The sequence below is a fragment of the Coffea eugenioides genome, chromosome 1, assembly GCF_003713205.1.
Source record: "Coffea eugenioides isolate CCC68of chromosome 1, Ceug_1.0, whole genome shotgun sequence".
Lineage (NCBI taxonomy): Eukaryota > Viridiplantae > Streptophyta > Magnoliopsida > Gentianales > Rubiaceae > Coffea > Coffea eugenioides.
The window spans coordinates 8,677,272-8,698,042 of record NC_040035.1 but is presented as its reverse complement, the minus strand read 5'-3'; the positions used below and the strand labels follow the sequence as shown (position 1 = coordinate 8,698,042).

The window sequence follows — 20,771 nt, the reverse complement described above, 5'->3', positions numbered from 1 at the left end:
AATATTTTCAAATGACAGAGGAACAAGGGAAATGGTCGGTGACTGAATGACTGAATGAATGGCTCCAAGTGAGCACGTATCCTTCTAATGAATGAATGTTTATTTCTTGAATGACTGTTTATTATTGTGCAAAGTGTTCAAACTGTTAAATGTCATACTTTCATGGTTAATTTCTCTACCTGATTGCTTGTTTGGGAACCTCACTAAGCTTTTAGCTCATTCGGTTAGTTTGTTTTCCTTATAGGAGTGGAGGCCCGAGCAAGTAGGCATGAACTAGGGTGTATAAATTTCATGTACTTGTACTTTTGTAGATGAGACGTATTTGGAATCTTTGGAAATGTAATCCTATGCTTTACTTTTGGATTGTAAATTAAGTTTGAATTACTAGTTGGAAATGGAACTTTTATATTAACTTCAAGGCTTGAAAGACTATTTCAAGAACGTTAGTGAGTGAGTCCTGACGAGAGCTGAGCAGGCGGTTCGCCAAACCATTGGGTATGCCCTAGGGAAAGGTGGGGTCGTACTGAAATTCAACAAATCAGAATGACTGAGCGAAGTTGCCAGAAAAAAAAAGGTTTCACCAAGACTTGCAGAGTCATATATCTGGTATGCTTTGAATCTAAATGAACATGGTACCAATGGGAATCCATGTATCAGCAAACAGTAACTGGATGGCTCGAAATTACGTCAACGACACTTGCCTTATTTTTCCACCTATCATGTCCGAAAAAATTGCACATTTCATCCCTAATGTTTAAGATGTTAATCAATGTCGTCCATAAAATTTCATGCAAAACACATTTTATCTTTATAATTTTATAATTTTGACCAATTTCATCCTTAAAGTTTCATGGAAACATGTTTCATCATCATAGTTTCTCAAATTTGGCTAATTGAGGATAGTTGATGGATTGTCAAGCAATTTAAATGGAATATCGTCACTTGACCATAGCATGCCTATTAGTAAAAAAAATATTGGATCAACAAAAAGTTCATAAATCTTTTCTTAATTCACTTTCTCATTTTAGTACCAAAAAAAATCTAAGAAATTTTTAGCCACCATCACTCTTTTCTTAATTACAATCGAGCAAGATGATTCAAAGAAAATGAAGTCGTGGAAAAGAAACAACCCCACTATAATCAATTGGAGAAAAATGTCAAACAACCCCATTACAACTAATTGGAAAAAAAATATTAATGCGAAAGAAATAATGGTTTGGATTGACATTATTTGCAAAATTTTATTTTGTTGCATCATATACATGTTTTTCAATCATCTATTTATCTTTCAATCTACTTGTTTTATCTCAAATAAATCATATCACAATTAAAAAAAAAATAGATAGTCTCCTATCAAAAAACACTTGTTATTTTTGTAGTTTAATTCAATAACTAATTAAGTATTAATAATACAATTACTAATGGGACGTATGATGGTATTATGTCCAAATTGGTTAACAATCATTTAATTGTCCTCAATTGGTAGAATGAAACTATGAGGATGAAATGTGTTCTATAAAAATTTTAGGGACAAAATTGGTCAAAATTGTAAAATTATGAGGATGAAATACTTTTACATGAAATTTTAGGGATGAAATTGACTAACACCTTAAATATTGTGGATGAAAAGAGCATTTTTCCCGGTCCTGTTATCCATCATTCATCAATAGAATCTATTTCATTTTCCCCTTCAACAGTACCATAATTCAAAACCAAAGCTTGAGCTAATTTTCTCATGAGAAATAAAAATAACAGACGGGGCAAGTCCTTATTCCAAGGTGCCTAAGGAAACTTTAATAATTGAAACTGAACCATAAAATTAACATAATTCAGATGCTTGGGAAAAAAAGTTTTCTTTTCTGGGTCTTTCTTTGAAAGAAGAGATGGACTTGAAAGAGATAGCTCATGAAAGACATGGTGAACAAGTCTAGACAACTATAGTAACAAATGGTGGCCGGAGCGGTAGCTTGATATTGATATTTGAATAATAATAAAAAATATTTTAGATTATTAAATTAATACTACTAAATCAATTGTTCATGAAAATCAGCACATCCAACTGTGGATAAATCTTGAGCCCAAATATGACACCAAATTTCTGAGTTTATACTGGGAAATTGAAACTCGAAACTAGGTACCAAAATATGGAATTATGTGCAGCTCGTCTTTGAATTTTTCTTTTTTTTTTTTGGGATTCTTTTATTAATCATCAGTGAAAGCTTTACAAAGAATGTTATCCTCCTATATAACATAACTGCGTATTAAAAACAAATGAAACGAAATACAAGAAAAAACTAAGGGTGTCATGACCACATTTGGTATATCAATGTTCATATTTGTTATTTTTTGTGTCTGTATTCGTTACATTAGTTTTAAATCCTTGATTGGACATTGTATCGCTACATTGTATAGTTTACATAACATAGATTAGATTTTCTATTTTTACAGACATTGTATAATTATGAATATAGGTTTTATGCACTTGTTTACTGAACTATTTTATCAACACACAATTTGTTTTCTAATTATAATTCTAACAGTCGCTACTATTACGAAAAAATAATTAAATGGGTCCAATCTATGAGTCCATTCTTGGAGGATGTTGTATATTTAATAGCCAAATGGCTGTTCAGTAAGCCACAAGTTCACAAGTGAATCCATGGTCTGAATTTATGGTTCTCCATGTGTAATTGAGTGTCAAACTGGTATTAGAAAAAAAATTCAATGATGTTGTCTTTGACCTAATGCCAATATTTTTATTCTAAAATATAATGTTAGCATAGTAAAATATTGGTTTAAATCATTTGCTTCATACATACTCTAGGGAAAACAAGAATCATGCAGTTTCTTAATCTGGAATGAAACACAATTTTTGTCATACGAGACCAAGTGCTCGTTGCTTGCCAAAAATCGTATGCCCCAACTTCTACATGAATTATTAAAGTAATACTAGTAAATTTCTTAAAATCAGAACGTTCAACTGCTAACGTTGTAACTTGTTTTAAGGGATAAATCCAGAGCCCAAACCTGACGCCAAAATTCTGAGTTATACTGGGAAATTGGAACTCGAAATGAGGTACCAAAATTTAGAATCAACAATACAACGTTCCCTATACACGTGATTCTCGGCTTGCATAAAAAAAAATTATCCAATTTCAGTACTATATAAAGTATATATTTTGGCAGACTCGCACGACCACCATTTCTAGTTTTCTAGCATTGCAAGCTAGCAGGTGCTAGGTTTACCTACCTTATTTTCTGTACCAATTAGTCAATCTTAAATCTTTCAGGGCAAATATGGTTACCGTCGAGGAAATTAGGAGGGCTCAACGGGCCGAAGGACCGGCGACGATCTTGGCTATTGGAACCGCTACACCACCAAATTTTGTTGAGCAAAGCACTTATCCGGATTACTATTTTCGCATCACTAAGAGTGAGCATATGACTGAGCTTAAAGAAAAGTTTAAGCGCATTTGTAAGCATAAATCCTTATTCTTTTTCTCTTGAATCTGTTTGATTTCTCATACTTCTATTTCTTTTTTTTTTCTTTTTCTTTTATAAGAAAATCTCGCAAAATAGCTGGTTTTTAAGCGGAAATTTTGCACGTAAAACTTGGCCTAGAACTTGGTATCTTCCTACATGCTTCACAGTGTAAGAATGCTTAAAATACGTGGCCTTGAATACTTTACTCAAACCATCAAATGATATTGGTTTCATGTTGAAACTCTCGAAAGAAAGGTAAATCTTTTTTCCTATTGTAACACAACTTTTCCTACTATTTAAGACAAACTATTCTAGTTTTTTCTTGGCAGTAAGACTGAGGTTTTTCTCAATGATTGAGAAATATATGCATATTGTAAGCTTAATAGTAGCTTAGACATTTTGAGGATCCATGAGTTAGTTCTATGAGGTGTTTGAAGCGTTTGTTTAATTAAGAAAAATGAATGACAATGAAGTTTGGTGAAATGTGTGTGTTAGTGTGTTTGGGTATGTGAGGAAGAAGAGGAAGTATGAGAAAAATGAGACGTGTTTTGCATTTAAACATGTTGACTTGAATATGCGGGGGTAATACGTGGGTATGAGGTCGCATATATAGACAAACTTGAAAACAAGCATAAAACACGGGCTGGGTCACGTTTTGACCTGCATTTTGCCCAGAATGCATGAAGATACACTAAAATGCGGTCTGAAAATGACGGTAAGGCCGTGTTTTTGGTCCCCATTTTCAATTTTCTGCAACTTTATGCAGAAAATCTGCACTTTGTCAACTTTCATGGGCAAAACCCTCATTTTGGAATATGCAATCTAGATCACTCTATTGCTAAAATAATCAATTCACTTATATTTAAAATAATCTAAACATGCATTCCAAGCCACTATAACACATCAAAAACATAATTATTCAAATTGAGAGATTGGGTTCTTTGATCTTCCTTAACCTCATTGATCTCAAAAAGTGACTTTGCCTTCTTTCTCAAGCACAAATATAACAAACATACTTTAAAATAAATAACAAACATAAAAACACTCTTAAATGAAATAAAGTAACACAAAACATTGGGTTGCCTCCTAATTAGCACTTCTTTATAGTCAATAGGTTGACTATTTCACCTCATTTTTCAAGAAGGTTTTATTAATGACTAATCCACCATTTTAAGTCATGGTGAATCCACGAAAGGTGGTCAATAGCAAAGCCACATAATTAAATAATATTAGAGATAGAAGAAACTTACCTATCTCAAGTGTTTCAAGGAACGTTGGCATATCCTTCTTGGGTGATAATATCCTTAGAACTTACTTCTCTAAAATACTTCTCAAGAGGGATTGAATGTGAATCATTCATGCTCATCTCTTGAGGTTCAACATTAGTTTTAAAGACATAATTATGTGAAATGGACAATTCCTCATTGAAACATGAATTAGATCCATTATTTTGATCAAAATGCAATCCACTTTCACATACAACTTTTCCACTATTCATAGTAGGGTCGATTTGCATGTGATTAGAAGAAATAACTTCACACAAATAACAGAATTGATTTTCAATTCTACCTATGTGAGAAGCTAATTCATTTAATCTATCCTCAAGCATATCAAAGCAGTCGAAAGTCACATGAGCTAGCCTTTTAATTGCTAATTCCCAAAACAAAAGTACATTAGCTAACCTTTCAATAGCTAACTCCCAAGATGGCTTTGATTCAAATTGGACAAATTCATATTGATAATCATAAAAATATAGAGAATCATTATATCCACATTGATTATTCCAATTACAAGCATAAGAATTACCCCAATTAGAACCATATTGATCAAAATAAGGATTGAAATGCTCAAATTCGTCAAAATAATCCATATTTTGTGCTTGCATATATGTATGAGTAACATGATAACCTTCACACAAGTCACAACTCATATGATTAGAATTGAAAGCATTAACATTCCTCTTGCATTCAAACATATTTGTAATGGTGTCCAATTGAATTTTTAATGTTATAAAATCAAGTTTAACCTTTAAACTCCTTAAACCATCTTCAAAAGACATACCTTCGTACCCCCTTTGGTTATCTCTATAGTTGTAGTTTTGAAAATTGTAGTCTAATGCCCAACTTTCTTCTTTCAAACTTTTATCCACTTTTGTTTACTATCTTCCTTATAACCTAAAAATACTTTCAAACAATTTCAAAAGCAAGATTAGTTAAGAAGAATAGCTTAAAAGGCCCAAACAAAAGCAAGATATTAAACACAAAATAAAAGACTCAACAAGAACATAACAAACAAGACACTTGATACGATGAAAATAAGAAAAACTAATAAAAGTGTCTAAACTAATAAAGTTGTTCTTAGCACCGATATTAAACCAAATCTTTCCTAACAACAGGGCCAAAAACTTGACGAGATTCTACCCTGTACTAAATTTTAATAAAACCTAAATACCCCATTTTCTACGAGTATACAAATCGTTTATCGAATACAGGGTATTAGGTGTCGATCTCACAGGAAAAATTGTCAATTACTGATGGTTTTCGAATTCCTTTATTATTAGACTACCATAAATGCAAAAGATTAAATCTACATTGCAAACATAAAATAAAAGTAATAAAAATAATAATAATAATCTCCTTAAGCTATGGAATTTCTCAATACTCTTGCAAGTGAAATTACCAATTAATTTAATGTTATTATCTTAGCTAGTTATGGTGTAAATACCTAATGTGTGTGAAATCTACTCTCGTAATGAATCAACTATACTTGTAGTTAAGCCATACCTACTCTTGTGGTTATAAAATTAATTACAAGTTTATTTCTTCTATGAAATTACATAGAACAAACCATTAAAGTCATGAAGGTACACCTCTACTCTTGTGAGTATACTCCCTAGATTTAGCACCTCCTTGAACTAGTGACAAATCTCAATTTTTATTGTAAGCTTAACACCTTTAAGATTATCACAATTAATAGCCAGTTAATCATGATTAGATAAGCAAAAATGCTAAATAATTTGTTCAAAATAATATCATCAAATAACCAAGTCAATATCACTAACAAAATATAGAAAGTTTATCTATAATTCTAAGCATAAACTTTAGCAAAACATGAAGAGAATGAAAGAAGAGACCATACTTGTATTATAGCTAAATATAAACTCAAATACAAAAGAGAAAGTGATAAGGGAGAAGTCACCCTTGTCACATAAGTTCCAACTCTCCATCTTGCTCCTTAATTCTTCATCCAAATCTAACTACACGTACAAGATGGATAAACTACACTAACTATGTTATACTAATGAACTAAGAAAAATTAGTGAATATCATATTTTAGTAATGTCTCCAGCCTTCCAAAGTAGTGAAAATACGTGTTCAAACCCCCTATTTATAGATGAATTCAATCTCCAAATGAATTGTTAAATTTCATGTAAAATACTTCTTGAGATTCCCAAAATATTCTTCTACAAGTCTCTATACTCTTCATTATAGTTACAGTCAAAATTCTTGCAGGAATTGAGTTGTAAAAAGTTGTGAAAAAAATAGATCAATTGACTATGCAAGTTGCACAACTTTCTTGAGAATGTGCAAGGTCAATGTAAGGTCACGTATTTTACCCGCGTATTGCCTCCCTTATAAGTTTGCACTTTTCTAATTAGTCTTCAACTGTGCTCTACTTTTGCACTAATTCAGCTGATATTTTCTCAATGATGAAGGCTGGATTAACTCTTGTACACAACATGAAAGTTGCAGTCCTTTGAGTTAGCTTTTCAATGTATCAAGAATCATTTAATTTGGAGCTCTGTAGGTTTTAAAATGACCAAAATATTCCTAACTAGTCAAAACTCTATTTCAACTTTTGACAACAAAAATGACTGACTGTATTTCAACTTTTTAATAAAGAAAACTATGTGCTGAATTTTGATGTCTTCATAAGAAATGTAGATTTTGTCTTAACTTCAAAATGGCTTCAGAATAACCTCAATTCAATACTTTTAGCTCAAAATATAGTTAAAATATCAAAAACTGTCAAAGCTGTCAAACATTTCTTTTTTAATACTTGATTGCTTTTCATACTATGATACTTTTATACTGCATGTTCACTTTAAATCATCAGTAATCATTCAAATATCTTCTCAATTCACTCTATATGATAAAAAATTCACTCCATAAGTGATAAAAAATGCACTTTTTCTCACTTAAACCAAAATTATTTATAAAAATGACTAGAACACACCAGAACCAAATAATAAAGAACACTTAAAACACAAAATATACACTTATCAGGGACCACATGAAGAAAACAAGAAAGAAGCAATGCATTTGAAATTTTTCACAGCTCGCATACTTATTCTTGTAGGTATCTGGAATTCATTGGACGTCGTCTCCTTATTTTAGTCATTTTCCTTTATTAATTTTGTTTCTTTTTCTTGTTGGTTTAGAACTTCTCTATTATAAATATAGGCGTGGTAGGACTTTGTTATTTAGACTTTTGCCAATTATTATCAAATTTTTTTTTGGTTTTTTCTATCATTTTCTCTCAAGTTCCTTAAGGTTCTTGTGAATTATTCGAGATTTGATCGTGAATCTTTCTCTTTGTTATTCGAGAATCGTGTGTGAAATAATTCCATAAACATGCTTCCACGTCGATTGATCAAAACAGAAATTCTCATTTTCATGCTTTTGGCTTATTCCACAAGCCTCAAGTTGTATGATAAAAGAAACATGTTTGGGCCAGGTCTGCCGAGTGTGTGCTTGCTATTGTACCATATACACGCAGAAATGACTAAAATATGTGAAGCTATATTTGAAATTGTAATATAGAGATTTGCATGTTATTTTGTTGTATAAAACTTTTGTGTTTGCATATTTCGGCCGCTAAATTATGTTGCTGATTGAGACGCATGATATGTGGAATTTCACATTTAAGAATTAAAGGTCAGAATTTGCTTCCCTTGTGGTCAAAGTTTTCGTGTCAGGATGTGGTGATTTCTTGATTCGGTCATTTGCAGAAGCATAGAATAGACAAATTTGTAAGTGCACTTTCTTGATGGAAATAAGACATTGCGCCGACTAGATGAAACCCAATTTTCCTATATCATCACTCTCATTTTACATTTTAAATTTCAATTTTCAATATTTTGTAACTTAATCTCTCATGTTTGCTCCACTTAAATCTGATCAGTAACAATGTTAGCAATATTAATGGAATAGAGGATCATGCAAAATAATAAAATTGTTCTGAAAGTAGTCAAAAAAACATTATCATTGAATTACAAGATCCTCAATTCCATTAGTTTTGCTAATGATGGTATCAATTGGATTTAAATGAGACAAATATGAGAGGTTAGAGCGCAAAATGTCATAAATTAAACTTTAAGATGCAAAGTGAGAATAGAGTATAAGTTGGAGAGTGCAAACTAGAATTATTCCAATTTTTTTAAAATGTTTACTTTTTATCGTAGGTGAGAAGACCATGATTAGGAAGCGGTACATGTACCTGACTGAGGAAATTCTGAGGCAAAATCCCAATATTTGTACTTTTATGGAACCCTCACTGGATGCAAGGCAAGACATGATGGTTGATGAAGTACCAAGACTGGGCAAAGTAGCTGCCCAAAAAGCTATAGAGGAATGGGGTCAGTCCAAGTCCAAGATCACCCATCTTGTCTGCTGTACCCTAAGTGGCGTGGACATGCCTGGAGCAGACTATCAGCTGGCCAAGCTACTGGGCCTCCGGCCATCGGTGAAACGGTACATGATGTACCAACAAGGTTGTCATGCTGGAGGGACGGTTCTCCGGCTAGCCAAGGATTTGGCCGAGAACAACAAAGGTGCCCGTGTCCTTATCGTCTGCTCGGAACTCACAGCAATTTCGTTCAGGGGTCCGAGTGATAAGCATTTTGATAGTCTTGTTGGTCAGGCCCTGTTCGGAGATGGGGCAGCCGCGGTCATAATTGGTGCTGACCCGGTTCCTGGAGTTGAGCAGCCCTTGTTTCAGTTGGTCTCAGCCTCCCAAACTTTTCTCCCTGATAGCCCCAATGCTATTGGTGGCCATCTTCGTGAGGCTGGGCTTACATTCTTTCTTCTCAAAGATGTCCCAGAATTAATCTCAGAGAACATTGAAAAGATCTTGGAAGAAGCATTTGAGCCTCTTGGCATTTCTGATTGGAACTCAATTTTCTGGGCTGCGCATCCTGGTGGGCGTGCGATTTTGGACAAAGTTGAAGAGAAATTGGCTTTAAATCCTGAAAAATTACGTGTTAGTAGGTATGTGCTAAGTGAGTACGGAAATATGTCAAGCGCTTGTGTCTTCTTTACTCTTGATGAGATGAGAAAATCTGCAGTCAAGGATGGATTCAACACCACAGGGGATGGTTTAGAATGGGGTGTGCTCTTTGGATTTGGACCTGGACTCACTATTGAGACTGTGGTCCTTCACAGCGTCACAATTTAAAACATCATGCTTGATTTGTTCAATATGTTTTAATATTTGTATTATCAATGTCCAAAACAAAACTTGTACTATGTATTTGCATTTCGTTTGTAGCTCTGAATACCAAGTATCTATTACTTGGGTTGGATGACCTTCAAAGGCTTAAAGAAGGTAATGTTATAGTCAAGAAAATAAGGGTTGGATGGCCTTCATATCATATTTTATGCATTTGTTTCTGTTTGTAACTGTCATTGTTTCGATATTTTAACAGCAGGACTCGGATACAGATTTTATAAAGTATAAATTCTTATATGAAAAACGTATAAATTTATAACGCAATTCATGAAGTGGGAATAAGATCAAACATTAGTGTTGGACTCAACCCTTTTGTTATTGTGTGCATAGCATGTGTTCTAAGGGACATAATGGAAAAAGACATCATAATATATCATCTTGATCTATCTTTAATTTTAATTCATTTAGACAACATTAAGTTTTTTTAGTTGACCTTAATCTACACATGCAATAAAATTCGTTTCCACCTTAAATTTTGAATTTAACAACATATGTTCAACATTGCCTTCTACATGTCTGATTTTCGTTTGAAGTCATCTCGAAGTGAATTTGGACTCTATAAAAAGCTAGCTTTCTCTGCCGTTGAAGAAAGTTAAGAAACTTCCCATAGTTGTCTTAATTCTTTTAGAGCTGTACATCTTTGTCTCGTTTCTCTATGATATATGGTCTAATCACTTTCCCTAAGTATTTCTATCTTCAACAGCTCCCTTCTTTCTACCAAAATCTTCAAGAATTTACAAAGTCTATTCTAGAGCAGTTTTTCATAATAAATTTTGTTGAACAATTGTAGCCAAGCAATGCTGTTCAAGGTGAGGTGTGATCTCAACCGTCTTTCTCATTGTACAGCATTTCAATCGGTATTATTGGGAACATACTTGTTTAATATGAGTAGATATTAGATTATATAGTATTTTCAATAAAACAACGTTGCAGCCGTATTGGATATTGTAGAAATTGGTGAACTTTTCATGGTCATAATTCAATTAGTATGTACAGAAAGTTTATCAAATTAAAGGCACACACTATACTCCTAAGAAAAAATATGGTAGGTAATTTTTACTAGCAATCGAGTTAATGAGAAATTGAATGGAAATTGTTGGTAAAATAAACCAAACCTAGAAGTTTTTTATTTATTTATTTAGTAATTTTATTGGAGTCAAGTTTTTAGTGATTCTCCTATTTCCTATTTTCTTTTCTTTTCATTCTTTTCCTTTTATTTTGGTGCTCAAATTCCTTTGACTTAACTATCATGGGTGTTTTATAAATTTTAAAACTTTTAAGACACTTTTAAAATTTAAAAAATTATATATCCCTATCTTCTTCTTTTCTTCGTGATCCTCCCCTTCACACTTGCCACCCGCCCCCTTCGCCTACCACCTGCCACTACGCTCTTCTTGTCTCTCCCTCCTCCCCACTTCCTCTTCCTCCTCATCATTCAAATCTTTTACATACACGTCTGTTTAAGAAAATATCTCAACATTACATCTATAGAATAGGTTAATCAAAAACCTATATCTATGAAAAAGGAAATCACAAAACCCTGCCGCAACACTTGCATGCTTGCCCAAGCCAACACCCCAGTCAATCCCACAGCCACCACGTAATCCGGGTCTGGGTCTAACAGCAGATCAACCCACTTGAGGTTCAATCTAGATCCCCATCTATTCTTGTTCCTGTTCTTCCCATTCTCACCAATGTCACTGTCGATTCTATTGCTATTACTATTTTTCAGCCCTTCCATGCTCACTAGTTTACTATTATCCTCCCCGTTATCAATTTTGTTGTCATTTGATGCCCAGGAAAAAAACCAACAATTTCTTGCGCAGATTAAATTATGGATTGTGAGTTTTCAGGGCAGACAGAGATGAAGAATAGTGTGGAAGCCTTTGGAATTTCAGGATGCTGTGGTTTTGTCAAGATGGTATGTTTTTAGAAAAGAAAGAAGTGGTGACGGGTGGTAGGGAAGGAAGGAGGAGAAAGAGGTGGTGTGGCAGTGGTGGTTGCATGGTAGTGGAGGAAGAAGGAAGAAAGACAAGAATAGAAAACAAAACAAACAAACAAAAAAAGGAACGGAAAATTTAAAAAAAAATAAACAAAATATAGGCTACTGGTGTCACAGCTGGTCAAAAAGTGCTGTTTCACTTTAGTTTGAATCACCAAGGGGTTACGTGGATGTTTCAAAACTATAAGGCAACTGGTTGACTTTCGAAGAAATCACAAGGAGTTTTTCTATATTTCTTACCATTTATTATTAGAACCCAAAGTTTATATTCGACAATTGGTATCAAAAGCTAGATATGAGGTTAGTCCTGGATGATTTTGCTATCAGAGAGTAGAAGGACATAATGTTGCTTGAAAATATTTAGATGATTGACTTAGGTCACAAGTTTGGTTTTGGAAAATGCAGTTGCTGAATACTAGACCATAAGGTTGGTCTGGAAATTGTAAGATTGATCACGAGTGTAAAGATAGAGATTAAAGAAGAATCCTATCAAATTTGTTAATTGCTGAATGTTGCATCCTCAGAAGAATGACTAGATGTGCAAAAATGGGTAAAAAAAAGTGCAAAAATGGAAAATCTCAGACTTTAATGTAGTTCCGAGGGTATTTTGAATTTCAGAATCGGATAGTGGTGCCGCAAAATGAAGTGATAAAAAGAGAGATTTTGGAAGAGGCACATCGATCTAAGTATACAGTACATTCCAAAAGCAGTAAAATATACCAAGATTTGAGAAAACTGTATTAGTGGAATAAAATGAAGAAAGAAATTGCTCAGTTTGTCTAAAAATGTTTACTGTGCCAACAAGTGAAAATTGAACATCAGAAACCCTCAGTTCTTCTACAGCCTCTTGAAATCCCTGAGTGAAAATGGGAATATATTACCATGGATTTTGTGTCAGGATTACCCCGTACTCAAAAAAGTCATGATGTAGTTTGGGTAATAGTTGATAGGTTAACAAAGTCCGCTCATTTCTTGACTATAAATATGAGATACTCTTTGAAAAAATTGGCCTAACTGTACATGGATGAGATAGTCAAATTGCATGGATCCCAATAAGCATTGTTTCTGATATAGATCCACGGTTTGTGTCTCATTTCTAGTAACAGTTACAAGGAGTCTTGGGGACCAAGTTGAACTTTAGAACTATGTATCATCCCCAAACTGATGGACAGTCAGAGAGAACCATTCAAACACTTGGGGACATGTTAAGGACTTGTAGTTTGGATTTTGGTGGAAGCTGGGGACAGTATACGGCGTTAGTCGAATTTGCATACAATAATAGTTATCATTCCTCCATACAAATGGCACCGTACGAAACTTTCTATGGAAGAAAGTGCCGATCACCAATATACTGGGATGAAGTAGGAGAAAGAAGGGTTTTAGACCCAATTGCAGTGCCATGAATCAAAGATGCTTATGAGAAGGTGAAGGTGATATGTCAAAGGCTTCAAACAGCGCAAAGTCGACAGAAGAGTTATGCAGATAATCGACGAAAGGACTTCGAGTTTGAAGTTGGGGACAAGGTATTTATAAAGCTTACACCACTTCGAAATCTCACAGCGGGAAAAAGAAAGAAACTTCAACCGAGATACGTAGGACCATTCAAAATTCTTTAACGAGTAGGGAACGTGGCATACCGGTTTGAGTTACCCACGAGTCTATCCAGGATCCATGATGTATTTCACATTTCTATGTTGAAGAAGTATCATCCAGACCCCACTCATGTACTGAAACCAGAAGAAATTGACATTGACGAATTCCTGACTTATGAAGAAAGGCCGGTACAAATCTTAGATCGAAAAGTAAAGGAATTAAGGACTAAACAGATACCCTTGGTAAAGGTTTTGTGGAGAAATCATAAGATAGAGGAAGCTACTTGAAAAGTGGAAGAGGACATTCGTGCAAAATATCCTGAGCTATTCAGTGATCAAGGTGAGAATTTCGAGAACAAAATTCTTTAAGGGGGAGAGAGTGTGAGAACCCTCAATTTAAAACACAATTCTCCTAAACTACATGCCTTGCCCTAAGATTTAAATCTCTTATAACATGTCCTTCCATTGCATTCTACATGCATTATAACATTTCCTTGCATTGCACTTTATTACTTTTATTTGAATTGTAACATTTCCTTGAGTTGGTTTTATTTTATTTCACCACACACACTTTGATCAAATATTCTTTTTATTGTGGTTGGGACTTTATATGATAGTTTATGGGTGTTAGTAAGACAATGGAAACATTTGGTGGATAGAAACATGTTGATAGACCTCAAAATCAACCTATCATTGGCACGAAGTGGATATTTAGAAATAAGTTGGATGATAAAGGTGTAGTTGTAAGAAATAAAGCTAGATTAGTTGCTAAAGGATATGCACAAGAAGAGGGAATTGATTTTGATGAAACATTTGCTCCCGTAGCTAGATTAGAATCAATTAGAATGCTTCTTGCTTTTGCTTGCTTCAAAGGTTTCAAATTGTTTCAAATGGATGTTAAAAGTGCCTTCTTAAATGGTTTTATTGATCAAGAAGTATATGTGGATCAACCCCCCGATTTTGAAAATACAAAATTTCCAAGTCATGTGTTTAAACTCTCAAAAGCATTATATGGACTAAAACAAGCTCCAAGAGCTTGGTATGAAAGATTGAGTGGTTTCTTGATTGAAAATGGTTTCAAAAGAGGTATTGTGGACACCACACTTTTTACTAAACAAATGTTAAATGATCTTCTTATTGTGCAAATATATGTAGATGATATTATTTTTGGTGCTACTAACGAGTATCTATGCAAGGATTTTTCCACCATTATGCAAAGTGAATTTGAAATGAGTATGATGGGAGAATTAAATTTCTTCCTTGGACTTCAAATACATCAAGCCCTAGAGGGAATTTTTATAAATCAAGCAAAATACACCAAGGAATTGCTGAAAAGATTTGGCATGGAGGACTCAAAGCAAGTTGGAACTCCAATGTGCACTTCTACAAAACTTGACAAAGATGAAGAAGGTAAACATGTGGATGAAAAGCACTATAGAGGTATGATTGGAAGCCTACTCTATTTAACCGCAAGTAGACCCGATATTATGTTTGCTGTTTGCTGTTTGCTTGTGTGCTAGATTTCAATCTTGTCCAAAAGAATCACATTTGAACGCTGTTAAAAGGATTTTTAGGTATTTGAAAGGTACATTAGATTATGGTCTTTGGTATGCTAGATCTTGTGAATTTGCTCTATATGGATATTCGGATGCAGATTTTGGTGGTTGTCGTGTGGACAGAAAAAGTACTAGTGGAACTTGTCATTTTCTTGGTAATTGCTTAGTTTCTTGGTTTAGCAAAAAACAAAATGCAATCTCTTTGTCTACAACCGAAGTGGAATATATTGCCGCTAGTGCATGTTGTGCTCAACTTTTATGGATGAAGCATACCTTGAATGATTTTGGATTGTTATATGACTGCATGCCTATATTCTGTGATAATACTAGTGCAATCAATTTGACCAAAAATCCAATTCAGCATTCTAGGACAAAACATATAGATATAAAGCACCACTTTATTCGCGATCTTGTTCAAAAAGGTAAGTTTGTGTGAATTATGTTTGTTCCAAAGATCAAATTGCTGATATTTTTACAAAAGTTTTGCCATTGGATCAATTCATTCATCTAAGATCAAAATTAGGGATTATCGAAAAATCATCTTAAAATTTTCTTTCAAAGCTTTCGGACGTCCGATAGCAGATGAACGGACGTCCGATAATGTTCTTCAGCTGTTTTCCAAGAAAGCACCTGTTCGGACGAAACTGTCAGACGCAAGACTTCGTTCGGCCGTCCGACAGTGCAACGGTACACTTTTTAAAGTAACTTCCCTCCTTATTTGCTTCAGACTCTTCTTCTTCTCTTCTCACTTGGACGAAAACTGTCTTCCCTTTCACTCTCAATTCCTACTATTCTGAAACACTTATTCCAAAATTGATTCAACCAAAAACCTTTTCGGATCATTGCGAGTTCATTTTCCTGATTCTTTCCCCAAATCTCATCACATTTCGACAGTTCCCAAATTTTCCTCAAAACCCTATTTTCTCCTAGCCATTCTGTTCAATCATCTTCAAGGCTCGTTTATCCCAAAATTCTTGTGTGATTCACTCCTATACTACTGTGTGCATCATTAGCATCATACATCTCACGCATTTCACACAATGGTGAAACTAAGAGGAGGAAAGGTGACTGCCGGACGCAAACACACACTCAGGGATGAAGATGCTGATTCTCCGAGGGCCAAAAGATCATTCAAACGTGTCAAAAAGGGGGCAGTAAAGGCTCAAATTTCACAGCCTTTCGCTCAGCCAGAATCCGGACAAGGAACTTCTTCTCAACCGCCCTTCAAATCAACCACTGTCTCCCCATTCTTTGATGATGCTGCCAAAGAAAAACACTCCTGGATATCCCAAAAAGGTTTCATTCCTCAACGTACCATAAATCCCTCTGAGTTTCGCAAAATAGATTTAGAGTCCATTCTGCGTCTCTTTGAATTTCAGAAATGGTCACATATCATTTCCATGCCTAACGTTTATTACCCTGAAATGCTATATCAATTCTTTGTCAATCTTAGGAAAGGCACTGATCACACTGAAATTATGTCCAGGGTAAATGGGGTAGATTTAGTGTTTGATCCTGAGATTGTGAATGCTGTTTTAAATACTGTTATAGAACCAGGATGCAAAAGCAAAATTGCCAATTTCTTTTCTTATGAAGAGCATCCCACTGCTGATAATCACTTTGATAGTGCTAAGATGTTGTCTTATTTTCAAAAGAAGTTTTCTGCCCCTGCTGATGCAAAACTAAATGACCTTGCTCCTGTGAATCTCATTGCTTTCTCAATCATTTCAAAATTGCTTGTGCCTACCGATGGTCATAGGACAGATGCCAGTAAAATGGAGCTGTATCTGTTTTATTGTTTTCGAGAAAAAATTCGCATTGACTTTGGCTTTGTCATGTGCAAGTTTTTACTTCGCTTTACCACTGATTTTCGTAGAAAACTGTCTTATGGAAAATTCCTTCAGAAAAGTTTTGAGTTTTACAAAGTACCCATCCTTGGTGTTTGTCCCAAAGAAACGTTTTCTTCTGCCGTTACTAAGACTTATTTTGAGCGCAAGAATCTTGTCTTTAGGGATAATATGTTGGCTTATAAGGGGGCCACGTCTAATGAACCTAGATCTAAGACTGCACATGATCCCCTTCACACTTCATCCTCTGTTGCACTGACTTCTATTCATCATAGGAAGACTGCCACTAAGGCATCTTCTTCTTCAAATTCTGAAGTGGTTGAACTCCTTCGAGATCTTAAACAACATGTTCTACTTCTTGAACATGGTCTCATGCTCACCATGTCATCTGAGCAACAAGCAGACTTCCTGGATAAAAAGAATCTTCTCTTTCCCTCACCTGTGGTTGAGGAAGTTCCTCATGGCAAAGAGCCACGCTCTAATGATCCAAGTTCATCAGCTCCTACTCGCTCTATGAGTCCTACTCCCATCGACCTCACCTCTACTCCCGTGGCACCTCATGATCCTTCCACATCTGACAAAGGCAAAAAACCAGTTAGTAAAGATGCTGAAGATGATGAAGACACTGAGGAGGAGGATCTCTCTCAGTATCTACTTACTCGAAGGACGCCTGGATCCACTTAATTTACCATTTAGGATCACTAGCCCTATTAGGATCATTTGCATTCTGTTTGCCTGATTTCTATTTGCTGGATGTTAGATGGTTGCATCGGATTTTTTTTGTTTTTGTTTTGTTTCTTTGATTCTGGTGCTTGTAATGTTCAAAACTGGATATGTGGATGTAATGGTTGTGATATTTTGTTAAGAATGTTTAGTTCTTTTTCATACCCTTTGACTTTTGTGATGACAAAAAGGGGGAGAGATATGAAGATATATGTTGGTAAGGGGGAGCTTTTGTCAAATGAGAAAGGGGGAGCCTATTTGTAATCATGTTCTACGATTGACTAAGTAAGGGGGAGCTTTTTGTCAAATGAGAAAGGGGGAGCCTATTTGTAATCATCAAATTTCATTTCAAACCATTGTTTTGTCATCATCAAAAAGGGGGAGAATGTTATTCTTGATTTTGATGATCACAAAACACTTTGAAATGTTTATCTAATTCTCTTCAAATATAAGTGTTTTGCTTTTAAGAGAATCAGGTACAAAGGTGTCAAGGAAAGAAAATCAATCAAAAGAAGAAGCAAAAACAGGGCACTCATGTCGAACGTCCGAAAGGAAACTGTCAGACGTCCTAAAGGATGAAGAACATCAAGAAGGAAACTCCTTCGAACGCTCGTGAGGAAGCATCGGACGTCTGGGAGGATCGACGCACTCTTCGGAAGCATATCGATCGCGTTGGACGTCCGAAAAATTTCGCAAAGTTTTGATGACTCTCTCGACGACGTTCGGACGTAGATGCTTTCGGACGATAAAATCCCATCGGACGTCCGAACGACAACTTGGTGATTTTCAGACGATGGGATCGGACGATGATTAAGCTATCGGACGTCCGACAGCCCCAACGGCTAGCTGACTCTTCATCTACCTTCTATCCGTTGGAAGCATTAATGAAACCCATTTTTGGTCCCCTTCAAATACAAACGATTCTGAACGAGAAAGAGACTTTTGCACACTTTGTTTACAAGATCTCAAGAGATATTTTAGCTAGAAAATAGTCTCATAAGCAAGATTTGTTCTCCAAGTAGTGTGAAGTTCGTGTATGCACTTCTCTTGTATTTGAAATTTTCAATAGTGTAGCTTTCTTGAGGGTTATCTGAGTGATAGTAAAACTTCCTAGCTTGACTAAGTGAGGCTTGGGGCAAGGAGGAAGTGATCCCTCCATTGTACATTGAGTTGATTATTTTTCATCAAAGAGAAGGTGCTCATCTTTGTGATTGGTCTTCAAGTTTGAGGAAAGCTTGGTAGACAATCGGTTTGATACTCTATCTTATTCTTTTTGTTTAATAAAATTCTCATTACTTATATATACTCTTATTTCTGATCAACATTGCTCTCTTCTTTAAATTTACTTGGCTGATCACTGCTAGAAAAGAAGGTAAATTTTTATTAAAGAAAAAGTGCATAAACTCAATAAACTATTTTTAATCAACCTAATTCACCCCCCTCTTAGGTTGTTTTTGGGCCTTACAAAACATGATTTGACAAAGATTAGAGAGAGAATGGACAAGATTGAGACAAGTGGCCAAACCTTAGCCATCCAACCTTTGACCAAAAAAACTAGTGGAATTTAAAGACATACATGCGACTCTTCAATATTTTCCTCAATTGTATAAACATTCAAAGTATTGAGAATCCATTTCCAAACTTTCTTCTTTCAATCTTTGTCCACCCCATGTTTTCTATCCTTCCTATATTCTAAAAATACTTCCAAGACACTCAAAAGCACAATTAGTCAAGAAGAATAGATAATTAGAATCAAAATAAAAGTAAAACACACAACAAATACACAACAGCACAAGAAATTGGAAAAACAATTGTAACTCACACAAACACCAAAGAAAACAAAACACCAAGCACAAACACTAACTCGCAACACTAAACACTTGAAACATACAAATAATGAAAACAAAGGTGTTGAAACTAATAAAGCATGTTATTAGTGTCAATGTTGATTGAAATGTTCTTTCAAAATGGTACCAAAATTTGATATCAAATTTTAATTCAACTTAAAATTCTACTATTATAAGTATGCAAGGCGTATATGATTATAGGAAATATTTGAGTGTTGATCTGACAAGAAAGAGGAATCAATTAGCAATGCTATTTGAACTTCGTTATTATTTAGATGATCACAATTAAAAGTAATTAAATTTATAACACTAACATGTAAGAAAAGGAAATACCTCCTAGAATTATGGAATTCCTAACTACTATTTCAAGTGAAATTATCAATTAAATGAGTTTGATTACCTTGGCTAAACAATGGTGTAATTTCCTAATATACATGATACTTGCTTTTGCCATTGTACTAACCATACTTATAACTATTATATACCTACTTTCATTGTAATAAAACTAGTTTAGATTTAATGAAATTACCTGGTAAAAAACTATAAAGGTGCACCTCTATTTTGTTTAGTGTACTACCTGGGTTTAGCACTTCATAAACTAGTATTGAACTTGCACTTTTATTACATCGTTCTCTACCTTTAGATAATCATAATCAATGGCCGGTTAATCACCATTGTAATAGCAAAAGTGCTAAATAACTTACACAAAGTATAAGCATCAACTAACCAAGAAAACATCACATAGCAATCATAGAAAGTTTATCCAAACCCTAGATATAAAACTTAGCAAAATAGAGTACATGAAAGCAAACACCAAACTTGTATTGTAACCAAATATTGAAATCTAATACAAGAAATAAAATATTAGGAGAGAAGTCACCCTTGTCACATGAGCCTTCAATGTCTCCATCTTAAATATTCAATCTCTGGGCATGTTTAGATGCATTCAAGAATGGATTAAAACTATCTAACCTAAACTAACCTAATAAACTAGGAAGTTTTAGTTAAAAATCTGCACTTTTGTGTGTCTTTCTGACCTCTAAGCTGCAGTAAAGAACTAGCATTGAAGGCTTTTTATAGAGTGGCTGCACGTTGTGAGAAGAAGTAGAAAAAAAGTATAGGAAAACCCTACCTACTGTTTCAAACAGCCATAGATCTGGCCCTAAATCTGCTCACGGATCCCCATAAAGGATGAGCAACCCAATCCTCTA

The 20,771-nt window shown here is 34.6% G+C and overlaps 1 protein-coding gene and 1 long non-coding RNA gene across 2 annotated transcripts in view; both read left to right on the top strand.

Moving 5' to 3' along the window:
- LOC113777611 overlaps positions 1-20,771 on the top strand; it is a 79,109-nt gene that overhangs the window by 30,908 nt on the left and 27,430 nt on the right. The gene's annotated exons all lie outside the window — the stretch shown is intronic.
- LOC113777602 (chalcone synthase 2-like) lies at positions 3,298-9,939 on the top strand. The gene is made up of 2 exons (XM_027322753.1): positions 3,298-3,475; positions 8,948-9,939. Exons 1-2 carry the CDS (start codon positions 3,298-3,300, stop codon positions 9,937-9,939), a joined length of 1,170 nt encoding a protein of 389 aa, XP_027178554.1.

Excerpts from the sequence above, each read along its gene's own strand:
- LOC113777602 (XM_027322753.1), top strand. The coding sequence starts at position 3,298 with ATGGTTACCGTCGAGGAAATTAGGAGGGCTCAACGGGCCGAAGGACCG. Across the intron at positions 3,476-8,947 it reads AGAAAAGTTTAAGCGCATTT|GTGAGAAGACCATGATTAGG; the intron begins GTAAGCATAAAT and ends TTTTTATCGTAG.